At 35.4% G+C, this 27,543-nt stretch overlaps 1 protein-coding gene across 2 annotated transcripts; it reads left to right on the forward strand.

The window, feature by feature from the left end:
* Positions 1 to 27,543, forward strand: CIP2A (cellular inhibitor of PP2A). 2 transcript variants are annotated; one of them, XM_004328591.4, is made up of 21 exons: positions 3 to 248; positions 5,082 to 5,229; positions 6,034 to 6,146; positions 6,992 to 7,086; positions 7,612 to 7,708; positions 8,929 to 9,051; positions 9,212 to 9,357; positions 9,740 to 9,815; positions 12,101 to 12,319; positions 13,827 to 13,986; positions 15,284 to 15,425; positions 16,504 to 16,603; positions 18,108 to 18,226; positions 20,393 to 20,588; positions 21,051 to 21,125; positions 21,220 to 21,330; positions 22,665 to 22,861; positions 24,876 to 24,989; positions 25,241 to 25,323; positions 26,064 to 26,203; positions 27,264 to 27,543. In XM_004328591.4, the coding sequence occupies exons 1-21, from the start codon at positions 147 to 149 to the stop codon at positions 27,432 to 27,434; spliced, it is 2,727 nt and encodes a 908-aa protein (XP_004328639.1). In that variant the 5' UTR covers positions 3 to 146; the 3' UTR covers positions 27,435 to 27,543. The 2 variants fall into 2 exon arrangements, with proteins under 2 accessions (XP_019778398.1, XP_004328639.1); XM_019922839.3 differs by lacking the exon at positions 21,051 to 21,125 and having other exon boundaries at positions 1 to 248.

Raw genomic sequence — 27,543 nt, forward strand, 5'->3', positions numbered from 1 at the left:
CAGGGACTTCCGCAGCCCGACCGGAACCGGAAGCTTCTGGGAGCGAGTGGGTGGGGGCGGAAAATTTTTTAAAAAGCGCGGGTCAAGCTAGAGGACCGAGCTGACACGGCGGTGGTAACCCCGAAGCGGGACTGTGGCGGGTCCTGATGGACAACACCGCCTGCTTGAAGTCCTTGCTTCTGACCATTAGTCAGTATAAAGCAGTTAAGTCGGAAGCGAACGCCACCCAGCTTTTGCGGCACTTGGAGGTGAGGGCTTTCGGGGTGGCGGACGAGACGGACTTCCTCGTAGCCTTCGGTCACTTGGTGGCCGGGATGTAGTGGTCTCAGCCTAGAAAAGAAAGGACAGCTCGCTCCCTCCGCTGCCTTTTTGTATTGGTAAAGAAGGCTAAAGATTGTCAGCTTTGAATTCCCACCCTCCTCTATCCCGCCCCAAGCCCCTCCGCGTTCAGCTGACTGCAGCAAGGGATGAGTAACTACTGATAGCCCTAGAAAGAGGGGGGTTGAGACAAAAGGTTGGGGGATTTAGGCCGTATTTGGAGTTGGTAGAGGAAAGAGCTAGAGCTGTTATCTTTTCCTTTGCTTCTTATGTTGGTTTTTCCATTGTAACAGAGCCTTCTCAAAATGTACAACAATTCTCAGAGGTGGAGGTCATGGGGAGTAACGATTAAAACTTGATTTACCCCTGTCACTAGGCAGTTTACAATCTGAACCTGTTGCTTACTGCTTTTATTTGAACTCATGTTGAACTCGGGCTTGAAAATTATTATTTAATCTTTCTCTGGATTAGGAAGCAATCTCCCTTACTAGTAATCACAGTTTTTCTTTACCAAAATTTATTGCTCAGTTTTTCAGTCCTAAAATGCTGAATTGTCACTTTTTCTGTTAGTTCCTAGTGATTTGCATCTAGAGTGTACTTATCTTATACTAAAAGTTATACTCACAGCTTTCTGTGATCCTATTTGTTTTTAGGCTCTTAAACTCCTGCTGTCATTAGTTATGCATTCAGGGAATTCCAACTAATAATGACCTCAGTTTAATAAAAAGTAATTAAGCTCAATCAAAGCTTATTTTAATTCTCTGTCGCAACTTCTGTTAACATAGAATTAAAGTTCTCTCTGTCGCAGCTTCTGTTAACATAGAATTAAAGTTCTCTCTGTCGCAGCTTCTGTTAACATAAAATTGAACATAATTTTTAGATATATTATTTGTTTTATTAACCTTATGATAAAAGGCTAAATTACCAAAGGTTTGCAAAATACTACAGAGAAGGCAACAGTGAATGGCACAGCAACATCAGCCTTTGTTGTGACAGTAGTGCACTAACTGTGAATTTTTTCAAGCTTCACTGGTGCTCCTCTTCTTACCACTTCAGGAGCTTACCTCTTAACACTTTTCTTTTTTCATTCATTACCTCAACAAATCCCTACAAACCTAACAATGAAGGTGTTAGCTGTTAAATAAATGCTAGGGCTTTGCTTCTCAATGAGGATAGAACAGTGCAGTAGTGGACTCCAGAAGCCACAGAATAATAAGAGCTGTCAGTTTTATTTAAGAATTTGGAGTTAAGAAATTTAGATTCTAATCTGAAATATTACCTCTCTTTGAGAGTAAACAGTTGTGTTGTGAATCTGAACAGGGTGTTATCATGAATTGAAAGAGACTTCAAAGAAATTTGAGGCTTGGAGATTGGCTTCTTGGTACTGTGTTCCCAAAGTTTTCAAGAGGTTTACCAAAAATTCTTCGGCCATTTAATTGAGAGAGAACATACATACCTTACATAAAGTGCATTAATCTTAAGTGAAGAGCTTGATAGTTTTTTTTAAACATAAGTGTACACTCAAGTAGCTACCACCTGTCGTATGAGACAGAACATTTCCAACAACCTATAAGTTTTTCAACTATCCCTAAGGTTTCAGATAAGTGGATTAATATGTACGTTTGTGTCTGGCTTCTTCCTCTCAATATAATCTGTAAAATTTATTCATGTGGCCCACGTGCCAGTATTTCATTCTTTTTTATTGCTATTTAGAATTCCACTGTACAGAGGTACCACAGTTTATATATATCCTGTTCATGAGCAGCTGGGTTGTTTCCAGTTCTGGGTGGAATTATGAGTAACTCTGTTATAAACATTTTTACACATTTTTTTGTGGATGTATGTATTCATTTCTCTTATATACCTCATAGTGTAATTGTTGGGTCTTAGGGTAAGTTTATGTTCAGTTCTGGTTGAAACACCAGTTTTCCACAAGTTATACTGATGTATCCTCCCACCAGCAATATGTGAATTTTGCTGTCATTCATCCACACCACTCCTTGGTGCTCTCAGATTTTTAAATTTTAACTCTTTTGGTTGACAGTATTAATGGTGAATGTTTTTCATGAGACCTCATGAGAGCAACCTCATGAGAGCAACATCTGAGGATACAAAGGGTGATAGATGGTTATCATGTGAACGATTATTCACTCTGCTATCCTGCTGCGCTTCTGCTGCACTATTTTTGTCTTCTTGCAGAACCTTAGCTTTGGATTTTTTTTATGATCAGCAGAGCTGAGCTGGTATCATTTTTTTTTAATATAAATTTATTTATTTATTTATGGCTGTGTTGGGTCTTCGTTGCTGCATGCAGGCTTGGGCTACTCTTCATTGCAGTGTGTGGGCTTCTCATTGGCGGTGGCTTCTCTTGTTGCGGAGCACGGGCTCTAGGCGCGCGGGCTTCAGTAGTTGTGGCACGTGAACTCAGTAGTTGTGGCTTGCGGGCTCTAGAGCGCAGGCTCAGTAGTTGTGGCGCACGGGCTTAGTTGTTCTGCGGCATGTGGGATCTTCCCAGACCAGGGCTCGAACCTGTGTCCCCTGCATTGGCAGGCGGATTCCCAACCACTGTGCCACCAGGAAAGCCCTGGTCTCATTCTTGACGGTGTTTCACGGCACTAATCTTATGTAATGATTATGGAGCAGGGATGCAGGAACAGTGAATCCCAGTTGTACCGCTGTCTATTATGTGTGCCTCAGTTTACTCATCTGTAAAACAATTAGTACAGGTTTATTATGAAGCTGAAAGGCATTAACATACATAATGTACCTAGAACAATAGCTAGGCCAGAGTAAGTGCTAGAGTATTAGTTATTACTGAAATAAGTCCTATTTGCATTAAAACATTCAGTGTGTATGAGTAAAGAGGAAAATATGCAAAGTGATTTTTTTTATTTTACCTTATAATAAATAATTATTATATCTTAGAATACTTATGTTGTTGAAATACAGGTCCAATCCTTAGGGAAATTGTATTTAAAGCAGAAGATGTCTTAATATTTTAGAGGGCTAACTGTATAAGCAGGCAAAAGGGCAATGCTCAGAAGGTTCCTTACCTCAAAATATTTACTATCATTATCTAATTTCACTTTTGGACCTGTTTTTTCAGTCTGATAGACTTTTACTTTAATGTTAAAATACATACTCTGTGGGAACAGATATTCTGAAGATCTCTTATCGGCAAAGCTTTACAAGAAAAACTGACATCTGGGCGAGGGTATAAAAGGGATATAGAAAAGAAAGAAACAATTCTGATTATAGTCTTTTTAAATAAAAGTCTTTTAAGAATAAAAACGTTTAGGGCTTCCCTGGTGGTGCGGTGGTTGAGAGTCCGCCTGCCGATGCAGGGGACGCGGGTTCGTGACCCGGACTGGGAGGATCCCACATGCCGAGGAGCGGCTGGGCCCGTGAGCCATGGCCGCTGAGCCTGCGCGTCCGGAGCCTGTGCTCTGCAACGGGAGAGGCCACAACAGTGAGAGGCCCGCGTACCGCAAAAAAACGTTTAGAACAGATTTAATCTAATCTTAAAGTAAATGATTTTTTATATTTATAGAAAAGATTTTCTTAATAATGAATAATATTCATAAAGCATTTTGAAAGTAAGTGGCTGTCTGACAACTGTTCCCAGCCCTCATCCCAGCTTACCCTTTCGGGAGGTGGTGCTAGTAGGCAGTAGGTAGTACGTTTATAGTGTTATGAGAGGAGTAAATAGTGAAATAACAAATAATAAAATTTTTTAATTCCTGACCTGCCTACTCAAAAAAAATTTTTTTAACTTCTTCTTTGTGATCTCTACCTTCTGGGCTTAGGTACTGTCTGGTAGGGAGCAGAAGGAATACTCACATAGTTAATCCCATGAATAATCCTTTGGATTTAGCTGCTTTCCACGTTCCATTTGCCTCCCTCAAAGAAGATGGAATTCATTTATTCGGTAAATATATTGATAGTAGAATGCTGATTTGTAGTCTGTGCCTTCATGGAGTCATCAATGTAGTGGGGAGGATAAGTATTGCTAAGTTGGCAAAAGCTTGCTGACTTAGCAAATAAAAGTGTAATGTACTATAGGATAGTATAACAGGCAAACCTAACCTAGTTAGTGGGAGAGGATTAGAGAAAGCTTAGTGGAAGAAACAAAATTGAGACTGGAATGATTACGTTAGTTAGTGAGTGAAGGGATAGGTGATCTTCCATGCAGAGGGAACAACATGTGTGAATTTTCTAAATTGGGAAAGAGTGTGGCAATGGCACTTTGGAAGAACTGGATTTTTATTTGAAATGGAGAAGTGAAAATTGCCAATTCTTAACTAACACATTTTTTCTTTTTTTAATATTTTCTTTTTTTAAAAAATTATTTTTTGTCCCTCATGACTTTTAAAGAGGGCTCTTTTTTGTTTTGTTTTGTTAATTTATTTTTGGCTGTGTTGGGTCTTCGTTGCTGCGCGCGGGCTTTCTCTAGTTGCGGTCAGCAGGGGCTACTCTTGGTTGCAGTGCGTGGGCTTCTCATTGCAGTGGCTTCTCTTGTTGTGGAGCATGGGCTCTAGGCGCACAGGCTTCAGTAGTTGTGACACATGGCCTCAGTAGTTGTGCCTCACGGGCTCTAGAGTGCAGGCTCAGTAGTTGTGGCACACGGGCTTAGTTGCTCCGCGGCATGTGGGGTCTTCCCAGACCAGGGCTCGAACCCGTGTCCCCTGCCTTGGCAGGCAGATTCTTAACCACTGCACCACCAGGGAAGCCCTAACTAACACATTTTAATGACCCTTTTCTAGGTAATTTCTGGACAGAAGCTCACCCGATTGTTTACATCAAATCACATACTACCAAGTGAATGCTTAAGTTGCCTTGTAGAGCTACTTGAAGACCCAAACATAAGTGCTTCACTGATCTTAAGTATCGTCAGTTTGCTATCTCAACTAGGTAATGTATTAGTTTCTCTTTTTTATTTTTTAGAAGATGTATGAATTTAGTATTTTTTTAAAGGGCAGTTTTAGTTATAGAATCTTTTGTAGAATGATTCACATTCAAAAGATTTCTTCATTGCAGGACCTCTCAGAACTATTTTGTATTGTGGATCTCTTGAAAAGGGAAAATTATATGCAGGCTTTCTTAAGATTATTAGAACAAAGAATCTGAAACATATCAAGGGTTCAGTGGTCTACAGAAAAGAATGTACCTTGGGAAATGCGGGCCTATTTATGAATTAAAAAAATATGCATGTACATAATGTCTGTGTGAGCTACAGCGCTCTGGAAAGTCATAGCTAGTGATCAAAACATCATCCTTTTTTGATAGACTACACTGAACTTAGAGCTAAGGCTAAAAATGCAAGTGTTACTTTTTCTATTTTTCCCTACCTTACCTTTAGTTTTAAAATTTTCATTCAGTGGTTACTTTATTCTTGATTTGTGTTTGGGGGTGGAGGGGAGATATTTCTCTGTGTGATTATAAAATTAATACATGCTTATTTAAAAAAAAAAAACCCAGTGATACAGAAGTGATAACATAGAGCAGCATGTCCAGTAGATGATGAAAATGTTCTATATTTGTGTTGTCCAATATAATAGCCACCCTGGTTAAATTTCTGAATTGGAAGGTGTTTGTAAACAAAATAGCCATATCATATTTGATATTTTTATATAATGGTAAATTTAATATGAAATAAATTTTAAATTATTATTTATAAAAATGATCTATCTTGTGTCATTTTATTTTAACTTACAGCTGTAGACAATGAAACCAGAGACTGTCTTCAGAATACGTACAGCCTGAATAGTGTGCTGGCAGGAGTGGTTTGTCGGAGCAGTACTTGCCACAGTGATTCAGTGTTTTTGCAGGTATGTACACCCACACAGTACTTTCCACTTAATGCTCATTCTTCCTTCCTTATTTTCAGATCAAAATTGATAGTATCTATCGTAAACTGCTGGCTTACAGTGTACTATATGCTGGTATAATACCGCATGATTAGGCACAGTTCTCACCATTAATAAATTTAAAAGCTGGTTGGTCACACATGTACTACTATTTACGAGTTTCTAAAGAAGAGAATTTTATTCACATCTAGCACTATAATTTAAGAAAAATCCAGATTATGACTATTTTGACAGGCTTATAAATACAGATGTCAGCTATTCATGTTAAAATTGTAATTTGAGTTGGCACCTAGTCTCAATCTGTTGAGGAAACATTCTACAAAAACTGAAGCTACAGATTTGGTATTATTTAGCATAGACTCAAAGCTCTTATACCCATAATATTTCTCAACCTAATATGCCATCAGTTGTAAGAAAGAAAAACATTGCAAGTTAAACTGACATGCAATTTTAAAAATGGTAAAGTAAGAAAAATATCTATCTTAGAATTGATAGAATATGTGTTTCAACTTGCATATAAGTTTAAGATGATTAAGTGAGCCAGGTTAATGACAAGATGCTGTTTGAGAGAGAATATATAGAAATGTGTGAATCAGGAGATGAACTCTAAGGTCTAATTACTTGTGTGTGTTTAAGATCTCATTACTTGTATGTGAAGATAGAACCTTTTTAAGATATGGAAAAGTTCTTGCTCTAAATGCCTCCTAAAATGGTTACATGCTCAGAATATGTACAGCAGTTCATTCTTTTGAGCACACAAATGTGTTTTTATATGTTTATATTCACTGCTATTTTCTTATTCTCAGTGCATTCAGCTTCTGCAGAGGTTAACATATAACGTCAAAATTTTGCATTCTGGTGCCAATATAGATGAATTAATTACATTCCTGATTGATCATATGTGAGTATGCAACCAAACATGTAAGCAGATAATCTACTGGTTTAACTAAAGCCGTGTAATAGTTCTATTTTTCTTAAATAAGTTTTTCCAACTTTTTAAACTGAATGAGGCTGATTCTTATTTATTCCTCTTAGATGATTTCAAGGATCAAGTGGTGTAAAGCAGCTTTAATTTTTATAACAAAAATTTATGAAATGAATTGATTGAGACAGAAAAACTTATTGAAACTGAAAATTATGTTTATATTTAATTTTATTGACCAAAGAATATACTGATAAGACAGCACATGGTTACTCTGACAATTATTTCTATATTTGTATGCTGCAATTGAGTAGGATCATTTAGTTTCAAAACATGAAATAAATGATCAGTACTATTCAAAGCTTGGCAGTCTTCACATGTTAATCAGATTTTTCTTTTCTTAGAAAAAGGAAGGAATTTAAATGTGTAAATGACTATATAATTTTGAGTAATTTAGAAGGAACCTAATGTTTTTATCTTTTATTATTTTTCTTAAAACAACAGTCAGTCTTCTGAAGATGAGTTGACAATGCCTTGTCTAGGATTATTGGCAAATCTTTGTCGGCACAGTCTTTCTGTTCAAACACACATAAAGACTTTGGTAAGAAGTTTATGAAATGTTTCTCTCTAGTTTTGTGGTGGGCTCTATGCTTAAAGAAAATTTTTTTCACCTTTTTCTTAAAAAAAATTTTACAAGAATTCTCCTGTGTTATCCAGCTGAGCCATCAAAGTTAACAAAGAATCATATTGACATATAAATAACTTGACGTATTCCAACCTTCATACATGTTTAATTAAGACAAGTTAAGAGTTAATAAAAATGTTAAATACTAAAAGTTTTTCTTCTCCGTAGCATCCCATTATTTGTCATATTGAATAATACAAGAAATGCTAAATTATTTTGTGCTGATAGAAGGGAGACACGGGGCTTCCCTGTTGGCACAGTGGTTGAGACTCCGCCTGCCAATTCAGGGGACATGGGTTCGAGCCCTGGTCTGGGAAGATCCTACATGCTGCAGAGCAACTAAGCTTGTGCGCCACAACTACTGAGCCTGCACTCTAGAGCCCACGAGCCACAACTACTGAAGCCCACATGCGTAGAGCCTGTGCACCGCAACAAAGAGTGGCCCCTGCTCACGGCAACTAGAGAAAAAGCCCACGCACGGCAACGAAGACCCAGCACAGCCAAAAATAAATAAATAGATAGATAGATAAATAAATTTATTTTTTAAAAAGGGGAGATATGCCGTTGGCAGTTGCATTTACCTCACTCTTGTATTTCCACAAAATCAATTACAGCTCTCCCAGAAATATTTATGAGTAAGTGCCTAACATCACTACCAGTACTCGAGATAAATGAAGGCACTCAAGTGAGGTTAACTGAACTACTGTTAGAAATATATTAAATCAGGAAAGTTCATTGATTCTTTAAGGTGCTTTGTGAACAGTTCCCTTGCTATGCAATGTTCAGTATTACTTGTTTTAAATTAAATAATATCTCATTTGTTCATGTGCTGGATTTTTCTGACCTGGTCTTATTTTGTTGGTGGAGGTTATTTTGAGCCATGGAACTGTTTGAGGAAGGTAAACATATGCTCATAAACCCATGACTACACACTGCTCTTCACTTAGATTGTACCTGTCTATACTACTGTAAGCAATATGTAAAAGTATCATCTTACTCACTCCTTGAATGATCTCTTAAGTTGATAATGTTTAATAAAAGTTTACCTACTCTGTGTAAGATATACTTTCTAAAACAAAATGTAAGACTTATAATTTTTTTATTCTAATTTATTTAAAAAATTTTTTCTTCCTCAGAATAATGTGAAATCTTTTTATCGAACTCTTATAAGCTTCCTGGCCCATAGTAGTTTAACTGTGGTTGTGTTTGCACTTTCAATATTATCCAGTTTGACATTAAACGAAGAGGTTGGGGAAAAGGTAAGTTTTTTTTTTTTTTTTTTTTTTTTGCAATTTACGAAAATAATTCTGAAGTTTATATTCTCTGATACTTTAAAAGTCATTGAGACTCTTTGTTGAGTTTTAGGATGGTCAACTTAAATTTTTTTGTATAATATACTTTTCCTGATTTGTTTTTAAGCTGTTCCATGCTCGAAACATTCATCAGACTTTTCAACTAATATTTAATATTCTCATAAATGGTGATGGCACACTAACTAGAAAGTATTCAGTTGATCTACTGATGGATCTTCTTAAGAATCCTAAAATTGCCGATCATCTTATCAGGTATGGTTCTCTGACAAATTTTAGGACTTTTTTTTAAACCAAGATGTATTTGTAGTAAACAAAACTGCCTTTTTAGATTTAGTAAACTTGGACTCTACTAATTCGCAATAGACTAAAATCAAAATGTTTTCATGTGCTTTATTCCCATTCTTTTTGCTCTCCTGACTTGAAATGTAAAAGTATAACAAGGGTGTGTGTGTATGTTTCAGTCTTTGTCTTAGGTATATAAGGTTGTGTCATTCTCCAAAATATACATATCTTGATTAATCTGTTTCAAAACCAGTTTTACATCTGAACAGTATGATTTATTTTATATAAAAGTCATTTTTAATATATCAGTTTCATAATTATCACTTGATATGTATTTTTATTTTGAACTTAGGTATGAACACTTTTCTTCATGTCTTAATCAAGTATTAGGTCTTCTTAATGGAAAGGATCCTGATTCTTCTTCAAAGGTATATAAAAGCACAACTTTTCGTTTTAAAGTTTTTAAAAACTATAATGTGCAGAAAAATCTAAGTGCATAGATCTCTGAACCTTTACAAAATGAGCACAGCCATATAACCGGTACCTAGAGCAAGAAACAGAACATTACCGATACTTTGGAGCCCTCCTTGTATCTTCATAAACTGGCATAATCCCTTTGGAAAACTGTTTCACGGTGCCTGTTAAACACATGTACAACCTATGACACAGATATTCCACTCCTAGCTATATAGCCAGTAGAGACATTTCACCAAAAGACATGTAGAAAATGTTAAATAGAAAATGAAAGTTTAAAACTGGTACTATTTACAGAGCGGGAAAAGATCTCTACAATACATATATTGAGCAAAGGACTCTTATCTAAAGTGTATCATTTAAAAATTTGCACCTATAAAGGAGAAAAAACACTGAACCCAAAAGATAACCTGAGCAAAAAAAAAAACCTTGAATTGGTCAATAAATATGAAATGGTTGCTCAACTTTATTAATCTTCAGGGAAATGCACATTTAAATGGTAATACAATACCAGTACGTACCCACCAGATGGTTAAAATTAAAAATGTGGATAATATCAAGCATAGAGAGAATGTAAAAAATATAAAGAGAGTGTCGCTGTACTCATGGGCCAAAAATTGGTACAGCCATTTATGAAAACTTATCTACTAACATCGGACATATGCAACTATGACCCAGCAATTCCACTCTTAAATATTTACCCCAAAGAATTGAATACTTGTGTTCACCAAAAGACATGTACAAAACATAGCAGTACTGTTACCAATAGCCAAGAATTGTAAACAACCTAAATGCCATCAACAGTGGAAATAAACTGTAGTATATTTATACATTGGAATACTATAAGCAATGAGAATGTGTGAAATGCAGCTGCATGCGAAAATATGAATGAATCTCACTAAGATAATGCTAAGCTAAAGAAGCCAGATGTAAGAGTATACACTATAAGATTCTATTTATATATAAAGTTCCATGTGAGTTTTTAATATAAGCTGGCAAGCCGATTGAAAAATTTATACAGAAATGCAAAGATCCAAGAATAGCTAAGGTAAAATTAATCTCTGGTGTCAGAAATCTGATGTGGAGTAGTGGTTGGAGCATTGTCTGGGAGGGGACACAAGGGGACTCTGGAGTTTTAGTGGAATTCTCTTTCTTGACCTAGTTGCTAGTTATACAGGTGTATTCACTTTGAGGAAAACATCTAGCTTTGCAGTAGCAATTGATATGTTTACTTCCCTTTATGTTATACTTACAGAGAAAGTGTAAATGAGAAAGTATTTGCTTGTATGTGCAGAACGTATCTCTGGTAAGATAAATAAGAAACTGGTAATATTGTCTGTTGCTTCCAGAGAGTGTAGTTAAAGGTCAGGCTAGTACCTTTGACTTTGGAACCAAAAGAATGTATTACCTATTCAAAAACAAGTACTACAATTTATATTTAAAAGAGAATAAGTCAAAGAGTTTATCATATGTAACATAGTAAATGCTAACGGGCTGCATTCTGTTAAAAGCAGACACTATCAGGTTAATTAAAACACAAATCCCAATTGTATGCCATTTATAAGAAACAGATGAAGAAAGGTAGAAAATAAGTGAGTAGGCAAAGAGGTACCAATAATTTTTTTTAATGATAAGTTGGTAGTAAATGAAATACGGTAGAATTTAACTTAACAGCTAGTAAACAAGTTGATGTGGGATGCTATGTAATGGAATAAGGTTCAGTTATGAAGCAAGGAAGAAATGAAGTAGAATAGGGAGGCAGGCTAAGGGGCTGATTGCCACACTGTGTAAACAATATGGAAGTAGCCATCCTTAAGCTTTTAAAGCTATGGGATGCCACTTTTAAATATTATCCTAAAGTATGCTTTATAGCAGTTCTTAAATCTTAGCATGATAGCAGGTATTCTTAATTACTAATTTCATTTTTTCATTTTTGAAGCAACATGTTTGTGCTGAAAAAAAATTAAGTACTGTAGAAGGTATATAAGATTAGTTGAGGTTGCCCTTTCTTCTTTGGCTCTCACAATCCTGTTATTAGAAGTAACTACCATTAACAAATTTATTTGTAACCTTCTGGAACCTAGTGACACATTTTGAAAAATAATACTTGGAAAAATTGGAAGCAATTTTTATTTTATTTTCTTTAAAAATGTATTTCATTTCCAGCTTCATTTTTTGGTTGCTTTGTGCATTCAAGTCTAATGAAATTGACATTTAATGAAGGCTTTATATTGCACAGGTTTTAGAATTACTTCTTGCGTTCTGTTCAGTGACTCAGCTGCGCCATGTGCTTACGCAGATGATATTTGAACAACCTCCATCTGGCAGCACCATTCTGGGAAGCCGTTCTAAGTGTTTAGAACCTCCTGTAGCTCTACTTCGTTGGTCAAGCCAACCTTTGGATGGATCAGAAAACTGTTCTATTTTAGCACTGGAGTTGTTCAAGGAAATATTTGAGGTACTAGAGTGATTAACAAATTGACTTTTCCACTTTTATGATTCTCAGTGAACAGTTTGTTTTGTAAAATGTTCATAATAAACTTCCAGTTGTTCATACACTTCAGGAAAACTTCTCAATTACTAACTCCCTACCATTCAGCTACTGAATTCCTTTTTTCTGGCAAGGTCACAAATATTAGCGAGAATTTTGTTTGTTTGTTTTCTCACTAAATAGCATATATACTCCTTTCAGTATAATAAGTAAAGGTATTGACTAAGATTTGTATGGGTTGTTGGTGAATGACTGTGCTTCTTTCAGTAGTCACATTCTATCTCTCCATCTCAGTAGATACTGTCTACTGTCTTTATGGAATGGATATATAGAACATTGGATTAAGTCAGTCAAATAGAGTGGAGCATGCCAGGTACTTAGGATATAGACAGAAATCCTTTCCATAGAGGCCTTTACATTCTGGTAGATTCTACTCTCTAGGTCATTTAGTATTCTGTACTATTCTCCCTGTTTTTTTTGTGGTACGTGGGCCTCTCACCGTTGTGGCCTCTCCCGTTGCGGAGCACAGGCTCCGGATGCGCAGGCTCAGCGGCCATGGCTCACGGGCCCAGCCGCTCCGCGGCATGTGGGATCTTCCTGGACCGGGGCACGAACCCATGTCCCCTGCATCGGCAGGCGGACTCTCAACCACTGCCGCCACCAGGGAAGCCCTCTCCCTGTTTTTATACCCATTCTGTCTACCCCAGTGTCTTAGTAGAATGTTTACCCTCTCATGACTGGATCTTGTGCACAAACCAAAATGCTTATGAGTGATTAAATATATTTGTTAAGGATTATGCACAAATTATTGTTTCATGTTGATCTTGACTGTTAACAGTTTTTGCATTTAAAAAGTGCTTTGAGGTTCTTGATGGGAATTATTTGTGGTTGTAAAGTATTAAGACCATTGTCTGTTATTGTAATTACATTTAGCAAATTCGGGATATTTGTTTTCAGTACATACTTTTAATTTAGAATAATTTTTAAATCACAGATACAGTCCACTTTAATAAGTCTTGTTTGCATTCGATTAACCCAAAACCTTACTGTTCCATTTGAGAAAAAAGTCATCATAGCCCTCAAAACTGGATAAAAGGGTAGATTTTAAATCGGAGACACAGGTCAAAGAATTTTTGAAGTAATTACAGTTGACCTTTGAACAACATAGGTTTGAACTGCTTGGGTCCACTTATATGTGGATTTTTTTTCAATAGTAAGTACTACAGTACTACACAATTCAGGAGGTTGGTTGAATCCGTGGATGCAGAACCACAGATACAGAAGGCCAGGGCCAACTAAGTTGTACTGAGACTTTCGACTGTGTGGTGGGGTCAGCGTCCCTAACCCTTACGTTGTTCAAGGATCACCTGTATAAGAAATTTAAAGGGTGTTGCAGTTCAGTGATGACCGTTTATGCATTCTGTATTCCATCTCTGTTTTTATTTTTAATCGTTGGTGGTGGTTAATTCTCCAGGATGTCATAGATACTGCTAACTGTTCCTCAGCTGACCGTTTTGTGACCCTTCTGCTGCCTACATTCCTTGATCAGCTTCAGTTCACAGAACAAAATCTAGATGAGGCCTTAATAAGGAAAAAATGTGAAAGGATGGTCAAGGCCATTGAAGTTTTGTTAAATATCCTTCAGTATAAACATGGAAACTACTTATTTTTTTAGAATTGTATTTACTGCATTTTTGTCTTTATAATTTTGTCATTTCTCATGCTTGAATCTTTTCAGAATTACTGAACTCAAGTTTAAACTTACAGACCTGATATTCAAGGATGAGTCTCTTAAAAAGTTATCTAGACTTTTTTCCCCTTGTTTTTCTGTGTAAAACTTTTAAGCTAAAGAATATTTCCAGAAATGCTCTTTAAACTTGATCTGTACATTTTTATCATAATTTGAGATTAGGAGATATATTCTAAAATAACTACCCTGATACTCTCTTTTGATGCAAATTGTTGCCCCTGGATGATGTGTGGTGCCATTCTTTGATGGAGTGTAGCAGAGAAGAAAGAAAGATTGGTAGTTATTATTTTAGCTTAGTTTTTTAGCTTGTGTTTTAAAAATTAACACCTCTATAAATGTTTCAATAAAGATGACATTAACACTTGGTTATAAAAAAGATAACCTTGTATTTCAGAGCAACAAGAATTTGCTCAACTTTTTCCTGCCCTAGAGCAAACTCTGCATCTCTTTAATCTCTTCTCTGAGCTGCTGCTTCTTAATTTTTCTCTTTCTTGATGGCAGTGATTCTCAACTCTGGCTATGTATTAGAATAATGTGGAGAACATTTAAAAATACTCTTGAACATTACTTCCAGCGATTCTGATTTAATTAAAGTAATGTGAAACCCTGGGATGGAGGAGTGTTTGTGATTGACTGTTTAAACTACCCAGGTGATTCTAACGTACAGCCAAAGTTGAAAGCCACTGCTGTAAAAACACATGATTATTTTGCTTGACCTTAGAGATACTATCTGTAAAATATTCAGGCTTTCTCTCATTGAGTGGTACCAAACTTAACCCTTTTTAAATGATAGATATTCAAATTAACTACAGTACAGGAAGAGAAATTGAGGAATAACAAATGAGAAAATAACTTCCCTTATTTCAACAAGTATTTATTGAACCGTTGTGACACCTGTTAATAAAAAGCTAACATCCCGTAGAAAAGCAGATCCTTCCTCTGTTTTACCTCTGAGTCAGAAACTTTTGATGTCAGTCCCATCTCTTGCCACTTGTCAGTCACTTAAGTGCTCTGAGCTCTAGTTTCCTAATCTGTCATTGAGCTAATGTAACAATAATTACACCAAATTGCAGGAACAAGAATAATTTGTATGAAATCATCCTAAAAGCTGTAAACAGCTATAAAAATATAAGGGTTTTGTTTTTGAGAATTTTTTGTTTGTGCTCCTTAACAAAACTTACCTCTGTGTGGAGATGATGCTCTAAAAATGCATATTGCAAAAATTCTGACAACTATCAAATGTACCACTCTGATAGAGCAACAATTTACATATGGCAAGATTGATCTGGGGTTTGGAACAAAGGTAGCAGATTCTGAATTGTGGTAAGTATATGAAATACAAATGGCAAAATGGTAATAAAAATCAAAAGATGTAATGATTCTCATTCCTTTTGGAGGGTCATCCTTGGGTATGTTCTGCTAAGCCAAGGTATAACAGAGAATTAAGAAAAATATTTTCATGATGAATTTTTTTTAATTCATTTAATTCATAGATAACATGCTTCTGAACAGAGGTATTAATATCTGTGGTTTATTTTTCATTGTTTAGGTTTGTCTTATTTTAATTTGTTGTGATTCTCTAAGGGTCTTTTATACTTCTGAACATTTTTTTTCTAGAGTTCCTTTTTGACATTGCCTGAGTATTTTTATATTCATTTAACTTTATATTTTGAAGTGAAAAAGCATGAGAACACAGGGATTGTTTTTATTTCAGAGAAATCCATCACTGCTGAAGGTTTCTAATAACAAAGACAACTCTTCTTTAGCATGTAAAGGCTTATGGTTAAATGTGGATTTTCACTGATAGTAATGAGATTATTTTATCCCTTTTCTCCCCCATAAATTAAGTCCATCTAACAAGTCTTTGTTGAGGACCTGCTAAATGCTGAACAGTGATTTGTTCCAATTTCCATGAATGTCAAAACTGTCAATAATTACATTCCTCAAGAACAAGAATTATCTCTTTTTACTTTTTTGTACTCCTTTTCAGTTACAAGGCTGAGAAAAACGGCTTAGTATAATTTATTCAGTAAATATTAGATATTCTTTATTGCCTAAGGTTGCCCTCTATTGTTAATATTTTAGTGACAAGGCTAAGAATTAAATGAGTCATGTTGCCAATGCTGCTAGTAATTTCAAGCAGAAAGTTGAAGCGTATTGGTATTTGAGATTAGAAAAAGAAACACTGTCTAAACTTAAACTATTAATGCCAGTTTGTTCTCTTTGGATCTTGGGTTATAAGGATGTTGGTCTCTGATATTTTTTCTTCTCTTAAACAATGCTTAATCTTCTTGAGGTATAAGAACAAAGGTTTTGGGTTTTTATTTTCTTTAGCTGTATGGACAGAAATAAGCTAAGCAATTTTTGAGTTATTTAAGTTAAATATGACTTATTTTTAAAGCAAACTTGCTGCTGATGTAATTTTGAAAACTCTTGATTTGATGAACAAACTTAAACAGTTGGTTCCTGGTATGGAAGTAAGCTTCTACAAAATCCTTCAGGTGAGTTTAAACTCTTCAAATATTGAAGTTGATTTATATATAAATGTTTCCTATTATATGTTTCTGTTGTAATATTCTTAGTCTTTAGAAGATTAATGTTTTTCTTAGAACTGGCCATTGGAAGGAAGTTTAAAAATTGTTAATTGTCTTACATGATTATAATATTCTCACTACACAGTTATTTTACGTAGTTCCACAGCAATTGAACATAAGTGCTCCTGACTCTAATGTATGGAATGTTCACGATAGCGGTGCTTCCACAGCCTTTTCCTTTTTTGTGTCATGTTTCCGGTTTCTTCATTTGTTTCTATTGGCATTGTGGTGGGGGGAGTGGTATTTGTTCTGGGGTGTTTGTTTTTGTTTGGGGTTGATGAGGTAGGGTTTTAAGACAAGAGGGAGACTCCTGGAAGAAACGGACTTGATTGTGAGTGATAATAAAATTAGAGAGGTGTGCAAAAAATAGTTAACTTACAGATTTCAATAATAATAGTAGCTGAATAAGAGCTCTAGGTGTTTACCTTGATATCCACAAAACTTGGCTTTTAACAGATATTTAACAAACGTGTGAATTAAGTTACTATAATAACACAGATGTCTCCAGTGCCTGTATAGACAGGGTAGAAGCCAAAACTGGATCCTTAGGCAGAGTCTACTTATATACTTTGAGAGCACAGTGCTTAGGAGATGGGGGTTCAGATGCTTACTCCACCATTTCTTAGTCAGTGCAGACTTGAGCAAGTTACTTCACCTCTCTGAGCTCCAGTTTTCTTGACTACAAAGTAGAAATAATGATCCCTGTTGATGGGAGGAGTTATAAAGGGTTACCATGAGGGTTTTGGAGATAAAATCCATCTCTTAATAGTTCTGTGGCATTAGATTATACTTGAGTACCTATAAAACACTTAACATTCTAAAATGTTGATAATTATAAAGATTTATATTTTAATATTTTTCTCTGATTTTATGTCAATAAAAATTTTTTTCAGAATAGATGATTTGAGGCTTAGTACTAATGTAAAATTTACTGACATGACGGACTTACACTTTAAAGTATAATTGTTACATTCACTAAATTAAAATTTTTTATTGAGTTAATTTGAATTTTACTTTTATATTTTACTTTAATTTGGAAATGATTAGCCATTTGTTCTTCTAGCCAGTTTTTCTTTTAAATAGTAGCTAGAAAAATAAAACAGTAACTCAAAACATCATTCAATTGTAGGTGATATTTAAATTACTCAAAGTATTTAAGACATGATTTTCCTAGGCACAATAAAGCATTCAAAACCTTCGCCAGAGTTTTTTAAGCCAACCTTACTATTGATTGTATAGACAGTTATAACAAGGTAAAGACTAATTAAATACATTCAAACATCAGGTAGAAACACTTTCGAATTTGCCTAGAATTATTTTATGATTTAGGTCTATTTATTCACCTTACTCTTAAAGACCTGACATTATTTATTCTTTCTGCCTTTTATTTTCTGGTTTCTGATTTACTTAGGATCCTCGCCTGATTACTCCCTTGGCTTTTGCTTTAACATCAGACCGTAGAGAACAAGTACAGTCTGGATTGGGAATATTATTGGAAGCTGCTCCACTGCCAGATTTTCCTGCATTAGTGTGAGTTATAATCATTTGCAGTGTGTCTCTTGTGGTGCTGGAATACCCTGCCATGTTTCTTTAGTAGTCCTGAATATAGATAGATTGGAAAATTCGTGAATTGAAGACTTCATTGTAATAGTAATTTTTCAAGTGAAAAAAGTTTTTCAATTAGAAAAAATTTGATTCCCACAATTAAAAAGGCCAGATGTATACTCACTTAGGGAATAGCTAGATCCATCCAGGTGATTAAATGTATTATCCAGATGCTACTCCTCTCTGTCTCAACACCTCTTTTTAACATAGTAGCTTCTGTACTAAGCTTACATCCTACGAGTTTAGTTTCTCCATATAAAGAGTTTTTCTTTCCCAACCGTTTGAGTGATAAGTCTAAGCATCGCTTTCATTGACCAGATCTGGGTCGTTTACCAAGGAAGGGATTCCTAAAGAAAAAAATCTGTTATTATCAGAAGGTGGGATAATGGCCGGGCAGAATTATCTACTGTGTTCATCTATTTTAAACATTAAGAGAATATTTGCAATTAGGTTTGAAAAAAATTCAGATTTTCGGTGCTGTGTGTAAACTAAATGGTTGACAAAATGTCTAGTAGGGTTCTACTTTAATTTTAATAAGTTTAGGTAGTTTATATGAATGAATTTACAAAAGTGGTTTGAATGAACTGAGACAGTTGTTAAGTGGTAAGACATTCCTGTATGCCAGGGGTCAGCAAACTCTAGACAGCAGCCAGGAGCTTATTTTTATGAATAAAATTTTATTGGAACAAAGCCACACCCATTCATTTTCATACTGTCTGTATTGTCTACATCTACATTTATGCTACGACGTTAGGGTTGGGTAGTTGTAACAGAGACTGTGGATCCTCAAACCTAAAATACTTAACTACCTTGTCCTTTAACAAAAAGTTTGCCAACCTCTGCTATTTCTGTTAACTGACTGAGCAAACTCATTTTTCAGAATTAATAATTTAAGTAGTCATAAATTAAGAGATGAAGAACTGTGGAAAACATGACCTAGAGACCATATAATTGAAATTCCTTTCATTTTATCATATTTTTTAACAACTAAATGGATAAATAGAGAGCTTCTCAAGTTACAAGGTAGACGTGTATGAGGCTGCTTTATTTTGTGGTAGCTTGCGTCTTCAACTGTGGTAATCTGACATGAAGCAAAATCCCCCACGCTTCAGAGTAGAAAGCTTCAGCTTGACTGAAAGGTGGAGTTTCACCCTGTGTCTCTGTATGTGCAGCCTTCCTATCATTTCACTATGTCTTTGCCATCCCTCCCTGTCTTGTGTTGTATAATTTTCTCTTTGGACACTATCTCAGATGTCCACTTATGCTGTTTTATTTATGTCCATTTATGCCTATATTTACATTATCTTAGTTTAATAAGGTGCATTTATATACTCGATGGGTAGGTAGGTAGGTGTGTAGGTTGGTTTTTTGGAGTGTGTTTGTTTTATTTAAACATTTAACAAATGTTTAAATAAGGTGAGGGCCAGCTTGTGCCAGGCCTTCTTCTAGGCATTTTGAATATTGCAGTAAATTAGGGGACCTTCTGTCATGAGGTTTACAAAATGTTTCATAATGAGCATGTCACTATGGGTGGAGGGCCCGAGGAAGTGAGTCTGAACTGAGATCTGATGATAAGAAGGAGCTGGTGCTATGCAGATCTAGGGGGAAGAGTGTTCTAGGTAAAGGAACAACTCGTACAAAGGCCCCGAGGCAAGAACAAGATGGGATAAATGGCAGGGGCAGAATGGAAGTCAGGTTGGTGAGAACATACTGACTGAGAAAGGGGAAGGGCAAAGGAAAAAGTAAAGGCTAGGTGATGTTGCCCATGGTTAGAAGGATGTTCTTACCAATACCAGTAACTTTGTATTTAAGTTTTACAAATAATCCACACTCAGAAACTAGTTCTGACGCCTCCAAACCAGAGGTGGAGTTGTCATTATAAAGGGTTATGAGTAGAAAAGAGTTTCCTCTGGCAAATTTAGGATATTTACCCAAATCCTGCTTCATCATAGATTCCAAGATTATTTCAGAAATATTTGAAGACTTACACTCCCCAAAAGACCCATTCTCATTGAGTCCCTAATTCTGTACCAACTCTGCCTTTTGCTATATTTTCATATAATTATTTCTCTTTTTTTGATTCCCATTCAGGCTTGGAGAAAGTATAGCAGCAAACAACACCTATAGACAACAGGAAACAGAACATATGCCCAGAAGAATGCCTTTGCAATCATTGAATCACAGTTTTCCAACATCAGTAAAATGTTTAACTCCTCCACTTTTGAAAGATAGAGTTCCTGGATTGAACATTGAGGAATTAATAGAGAAGCTTCAGTCTGGAGTTGTGGTGAGTGATAAATAGCCATTATAAGTAGGATTCTGCCTGGAACATACCAACTAAATATCAGCCCTTCTTATAACATTTATCTAAACAACTTTAGATGCAGATTTGATCATTGAAACTTTATCTTTTACTATAAAAAGTGGCAGTATTCTGGAAAGTTTGGAAAGAGGAAAAAATCAGTCATAAAATTCCTACATTTTAACATGGCTGTCATCTTCCCTTAGTCCCCCCTAACCAGCTCAGCCTCCCGTCGCCCCGCACCACCCCCGACTTGAATGTACTTTAAATTTCCATGAGAGTATCAGATCTTACCCAGATATTCTTTTGCAATAGCCAGGTTAGTGAAATGGTTGCGACCTGCCTGGTATGACATTAAGTTTCAGTGATTTAGTCTCACATTAGGCATTTGTATTTTTATTTTGTTGAGCGTTAACAATTTCTGATTTTTTAACTATTAAAACCCAGGTAAAGGATGAGATTAATGATGTGAGAATATCTGACATAATGGATGTATATGAGATGAAACTATCCACATTAGCTGTGAGTACAAGCTTATTTTAATTATGTGTAACAGTTAAGCTTTAAGAGATGTTTTCTAGTAAATGATGAAGATTAATGATATGTTTTCTTACAGTCCAAAGAAAGCAGGCTACAAGATCTCTTGGAAGCAAAAGCTCTGGCCCTTGCACAAGCTGATAGACTGATTGCTCAATATCGCTGTCAAAGAACTCAAGCTGAGACAGAAGTGTGTACAATATAAAGACACATCTGATGAGTAGAAAAATAAATGTAGTAAATAAAACGTACAAAATATTAGTTTTATTTTCATGACTCTGCTTGAAGTAAATTGTCCTTAGCATTTAACTAGTATCCCTCTGTCTCGAAACTGTCTCCCCTTTAATTTTGGTTACACAATTATCTTCTGATTTTTTTTTTTCCTACCCTAATGTATACTCTTTCCTATATCCTTTTTTTCTACTCACCCCTTAAATGTTGAGTTTTCCAGGATTATGTTCTAATCCCTTTTCCCTTATTTAGGTGATTCACAGTTTCCAGTCATTACCAGAATGTTAATGCCCCCAATTTTATATGCTGAGCCCAGATCCTTTTTCTCAGGCACTAAATGTCTCCTGTGTAGCTCCATTTAAATATACATCAAATACTTCAAACTCAGCAGAACCAATACTGAACTCATCACCCTCCCTTTTTAAAAATGTATTGTTTCTTATGTATTCCCTGTACTGTTCTTAAGAGTTTTCCAGACAAGAAACCTGGAAATCACACAGTTTACCTTCTACAATTAGTCATTCACCAAGTTCAGTTGAATTCTACCTTCTGAATAGCTACTTTTTTTTGCATTGTCTCTATTCTTACCACTGTTTGCTGCAGGTCAGATTCTTTTCATTTTTCACATGAATCTCAGCAGAGCCTCTGATTGGTCTTCCTACCTTTCCTTCCTCTCAGCCACCCTCAACATACAAAGGCATCTTTCTTCTGTATTTAGATCTACCTTCCCTTCTTCCTCCACAGTCATCTCTGAGGCAGTACTCTGGTTCCATTGCCCCTGTGCTGAATATCCTTCAGTGTCTCACCGTTTAGCTCTGAAGAGAGTTTAAATTCCTTAGAACTTACTGCATTCTCTGCAGTCAGACATATTAGATTGCTTTGCAGTTTCTGAAACTTGACGTACTCTTCTGTTTTCTGTCCCTGCACTTGCTCTTCTGTGTCTGGAATACCTTTTCCTCTCTTTCTCTAACTTTTAATAATCCTTCAGATGTTAGTTTTAATACCTCCTTTTCCCAGGAAGCTTTCTCTGGTCTTCTCCTTCCCGCACTTCCGATGGTCCTCCCTCCCTGTGCTGGCTGCCCTGTTTATAGTACTTGTTACACTATGTGAAAATTGTATGACCCCACTTTCACCCTTGATGTTGGGGAGCAGAACTTGTCCTCTACCCCTCTAGACTGGCCTAATGATTAAATTGACAATAAGACAGATTTATTTGGCAAATCTTTTAAATTGTAGAAACTGAGCATATTATGTAAATGATAGTGGAAGAGTCTCTATTCCATTTTCTTTTAGGCACGGACACTTGCTAATATGTTGAGAGAAGCTGAGAGAAAAAATGAAGAGCTTGGTGTGTTGCTGAAGTCACAGGAGATTGAATCAGAAAGAGCCCAGAGTGATATTGAGCATCTCTTTCAACATAATAGGAAGTTAGAGTCTGTGGCTGAAGAACACGAAGTACTGACAAAATCCTACATGGAACTTCTTCAAAGGTAAATTAATAAAGTAAAAGTTTCTGTGTAAGGTTAGAATCTAGAATGAACACACGGCATTTCTCTTCTGTGTCCCTAAAATCCAATTCTGAGGATTCATGTATTCTGATGATACTATAAGGTAAGTAGTTAGCAAGAAACTTATGTCATAGTGCAATGAAGTATTGCTTACTCAAACTCAGTGTCATGGCGGGAAACAGAATACAGGTGTCTCTATTTCTTTCCAGTTGACGCTACTTCTTTCCTTTATTCATAGAGTCATCAGTCATCTGGGATGTTAGCACCTCAAGGATAAGTTTTGTCCGTTTTGTTCACTGAGAAATCCCTAGGGCCTAGAACAGTGCTTGATACATAGTTAGACACTCCATAAATAATTGTCAAATGACCTTATTCATATCGGGTTGAACCATATGAATTGGCCATTTCTGAAGATCAAAAGTGGTTGAATATTAACAGTTGTCATATAATTCAGCCTAATAGCATAGAAATTTGGGTGTTCATGTTTAATTCACCTCTTAATTTGTAGTCAGTATTTCTCTTTGATGTCCTTGAATGTCGTTTACTTATATGTATGACTGTATCTGCAGAATAAATTCTTATAGGTGAACTGCTGGTTTAAAGGGTGAGTGCTTTTAAATTTTTGATTGATTGCCAAATTTCCCTCCAAAAAGGCTATGCCAATTTATATGCCCACCCACTAAAAAAGTATGAGATTGATCGTTTTTCCCTCCCTTGACACTTTTTATCTTTTAAGCCAGTTTTAAAACTTAAGAATTATAAGGAAGACCAGGAACAGTTACATACTTTCTACCAAACAATAAAAATAAAAACACTCTAGTTAACTTGTTTCTTGTTTTTCTTTATACTTTAAGACTGGTTAAGATTTGAAAAAATGTTCTTCTTTCTGTGGTATTAATGTAGAGATGTAGAAATTTTTATCTTTGCAAGGTCCGTGTGCTTATTTTATTTGCCCATCAATAAAATTGAAGGGTGGAAAATGTACAGCATCTAGAAAATTTGTGAGGACAAGGTGATTTTTAAACAGGATATTTTCCCCCAACAGCTTTTTCTGAAGTCTGACTGTTAGAGGCAGGCCCGATAAAGTGGACTATTTGTGTTAAGTCAGGGTATAAGAGAAAGTAGGCAGTGGTCCAAGAGAAAATGGGCTTTCTAGGACCTGCTTATGTTCCAGACGGTGATTGAGGGGTGGGCCCAGAAGTAAAACTCCAGCTTTGAGGGGCCAGGTGAGTAACAAATAAATGAAGCTGGCTGGGGAAGATCATTTGTAATGGTAGGAATATCTAAAGGCATTCAGATTCAGAATTTTAAAAACTCTGTGTGGACAAGTAAAACACTTCACTGGCCACATTTGGCCAGTGCCACCAGTTTGTCTTTGTAGTTAGAGGCATGAAAACATTTTATGCTTAAGATAGTTAGGTGTCAAAGTATTACTTTGGAAAGGAATTCTTTTATGTGGTTACCTTGCAGGTAAAAATAAGCAGGACTATAAGATGCAGAGCTATAGAGGCAAGAGAAATTTAGAGTCCTCAACTACTTAATTCATTAATTTGACATTTTTACTTAAACATATATTATGCCCAAGAGGCCAGTGATGAGAGGTGCAAGTTTAATTTTTTTTGAAGATGTCATCCTTTTATAGAAGTTGTTTCAGTTTCTGGACTTAACTATAAAGATAGAGGCATGTATTTTATAGCAAATTATGTAATGCAACATTATCTGTAAATGAAGCTCTTTATCCATAAATATGAAGTTAAAGCCCCACGTTTCCACTTCATAGTAATTTTTACCTCCTCAGTCAGCCAAAACATATCTTTATTATCTTTTAGAGTTAAACTAACTCTGTTTATGTCCCACTTGTTCATGCAACATTCCTCCTCTTCCCTGCAGTATATGCAATTTGATCAGAAGAAATGGTAAGGAAGACCCTGAGTTTCTTTTCTCCATCATATGTGTTCCTCCATAAAAATATCACCTCATCTCCTTGTCTTTTCAGGAATGAAACTGCTGAGAAGAAGAACAAAGATTTACAGGTCACGTGTGATTCTCTAAATAAACAAATTGAGAGTGTGAAAAAGTTGAATGAGTCACTCAAGCAACAAAATGAAAAGTAAAATCTCTAGTTCTTTATTCTAATTATTTTGGATTTTTCAAAAACAAAATGATTCCCTGTATATAGAACATTGATTTTTATAGATAAAATTAATGGAATTATTACTTATTGCAGATATAAAGTGAACATTTGGCAGAAGTTAAGGGTGATTACCATTCTTCGGAATTTCCTCTTAAAATACTTGTTGGGGAGAAAAAGAAATGATATGATTCACTGATGTTTTCTTCTGTATTGTTTTATAACTTCAGAACGATTGCCCATCTAATAGAGAAAGAAGAACAGAGAAAAGAAGTACAGAACCAACTGGTAGACAGAGAATGTAAGCTAGCAAGTAAGTAGCTTATTTAACAAATTGTCTATATTTTAACCTATCTTGTGTTGGAAGAAAATCAAAGCATGAGTGGTTTTTAGTTTGCTGTTTCATTATTTTCTACTTCTCTCATTTTTTTAAACCTTAAATCACATCTTAAACAACTCTCCTTTTCTTGCCATAACATTTTACAAAGTAGTTTAGTTAGATTGATCAAATTGAAAAAGCAATACATTTTTTTGAAATCTAGGAGTTATAGGAAATGATTGCCCTTTTTAAAAATAAAGATTTTTTAAAGAATGTAACAGCAGGTGGCAGTGCTAGGTAACTTTTAGTTACTAGCTTCTTAATGGTAGTAGTTCTGAAATGATCCACAAAAACATTTTTGTTCTAACTCACTTGACTTAGAGCACAGACATCTACCTATATAATTTTTCATTGTTTTCTCTTGCCTTTTCTTTTCTAACCCTTAACTCTGAGGATTGTCCTTCCTCTCATTACTGTATATTGTGTTTAGAACAGAGGAAGAGGGAAAGACATGGAGATTTGGCATTTTCTGTAGAATACTGGCATAGGAGAAGAGTTTCATGGTGTTTTTTTATTCATCAAGTACTGTAGAACTTTTATTTCTAGCAAGATGTTCTTCTTCTCTCTAGTTGTCTCTTTTTTGCTTTTATATAACATAATAGCTTCTAAACTTTTTCAGGGTAATGTCAGTATAGGACCTTAGAGTACAAAGCTGACTGTTTGTTTGTTTTAAGACCTGGCACAAAAAATAAAAGTACAAGAAGAAAAGATTGAAGTCTTACAAAGAGAAACGGAAGATAAAGAAGAAGCCATTGGTGTCCTTAGAAAAGAGTTAAATAGAACAGATCAAATAAGAAAAGAATTGAGCATTAAGGTAAGAATCTGTTGCATTCTCATTTGCAGTAAAATGAAAAAGTCTTATTTTGTGAAAAAGGTAAATTTGGATAAGTTAATATTCTGTTTCTTTAGTAATTTTGCTTAGAAGATAATATTAGAATCTCAAAGTGATTTGACAATAGGTTTGTTATGAGGGCTCTCACAGTGTGAAAACTTGTACTTCCTAAAATTATTACACATTAATTAAATGTATACTGTGTTACAGCACTTGCTGCTTTAAAAGGGGCAAAGGATACAGAAGGGGGTTCCCAGTTCTTAATGTCACATACAGGTAGCTACCTGTATATATGTATATAGCTGCATCTCTCTACTTATAGGGATGGTGATAATAATAATCGTAGTTCGTATTTGTTTAGAACTTTATAGTTTACAAAGGACTTTTGAAATGTTTTTCTTAATCTTCCTCCCTTTAACAAATATATTAATATATAAGTATTAATAAATATTTTCATCCTACAAATGAAACGGAATCTTGGGTTAAGTTACTTGCTCAGGGTTAGTCACATAGCTAAGTGAAACAGTAGACTTATATATTCTAAGGTCATTGCTCTTTCTACATTATCATGATTGCTTGAGTGCGGTAGCCATGAATAGTGCTTTCTGGACCATCTACCACCAGGAAGATGAGAACAGACCAAGATTTTAAAAAGACTGAACAACTACAGAGCATAAGTGACAGAAGAGGCATAAAATTTAATGCCACATTTACAGATATCCTGGTTGTGCCTTAATGTGTTTATCTTAATAGTAATTCTAAATGATAATATGTAGTATTTTCTGCAAAAGTCCAACTGCTAGCATTGACTTAAAAAGACAAATTGAATGTGTCTCCCCAATTTGTATTATATTGTTTATCAACTATTGATCTTAAACTTACCATATAATTGTTAATTAAAATATAATACATATCGTAATGTATCTTTTGATATGGTTGTCTTACAAATAAAAACTAAGGACATCTTAAAGCATGTTTCTGTGAAGAGAAAACATGCTAAGTTTGTTTTCTTCAATTTCTCTCCCCCATGCCCCTTTTTTAGGCTTCCTCCCTAGAAGTTCAGAAGGCTCAGTTAGAAGGTCGTTTGGAAGAGAAAGAGTCCCTGGTGAAACTTCAGCAAGAGGAGTTGAACAAACACTCTCATATGATAGCAATGATCCACAGTTTAAGTGGTGGGAAAACAAATCCAGAAACTGTGAATCTCAGTATATAGATATTATGTATTTTTCTACTGGGAAGGTGGGGTAGGAAAGGTAATTTGTGACTCCAAAACAAGAGCAAATTATTATCTAATTACTAATTTAGTAAAGAACCTGATCTGA

Source organism: Tursiops truncatus, chromosome 4 (genome assembly GCF_011762595.2).
Source record: "Tursiops truncatus isolate mTurTru1 chromosome 4, mTurTru1.mat.Y, whole genome shotgun sequence".
NCBI lineage: Eukaryota > Metazoa > Chordata > Mammalia > Artiodactyla > Delphinidae > Tursiops > Tursiops truncatus.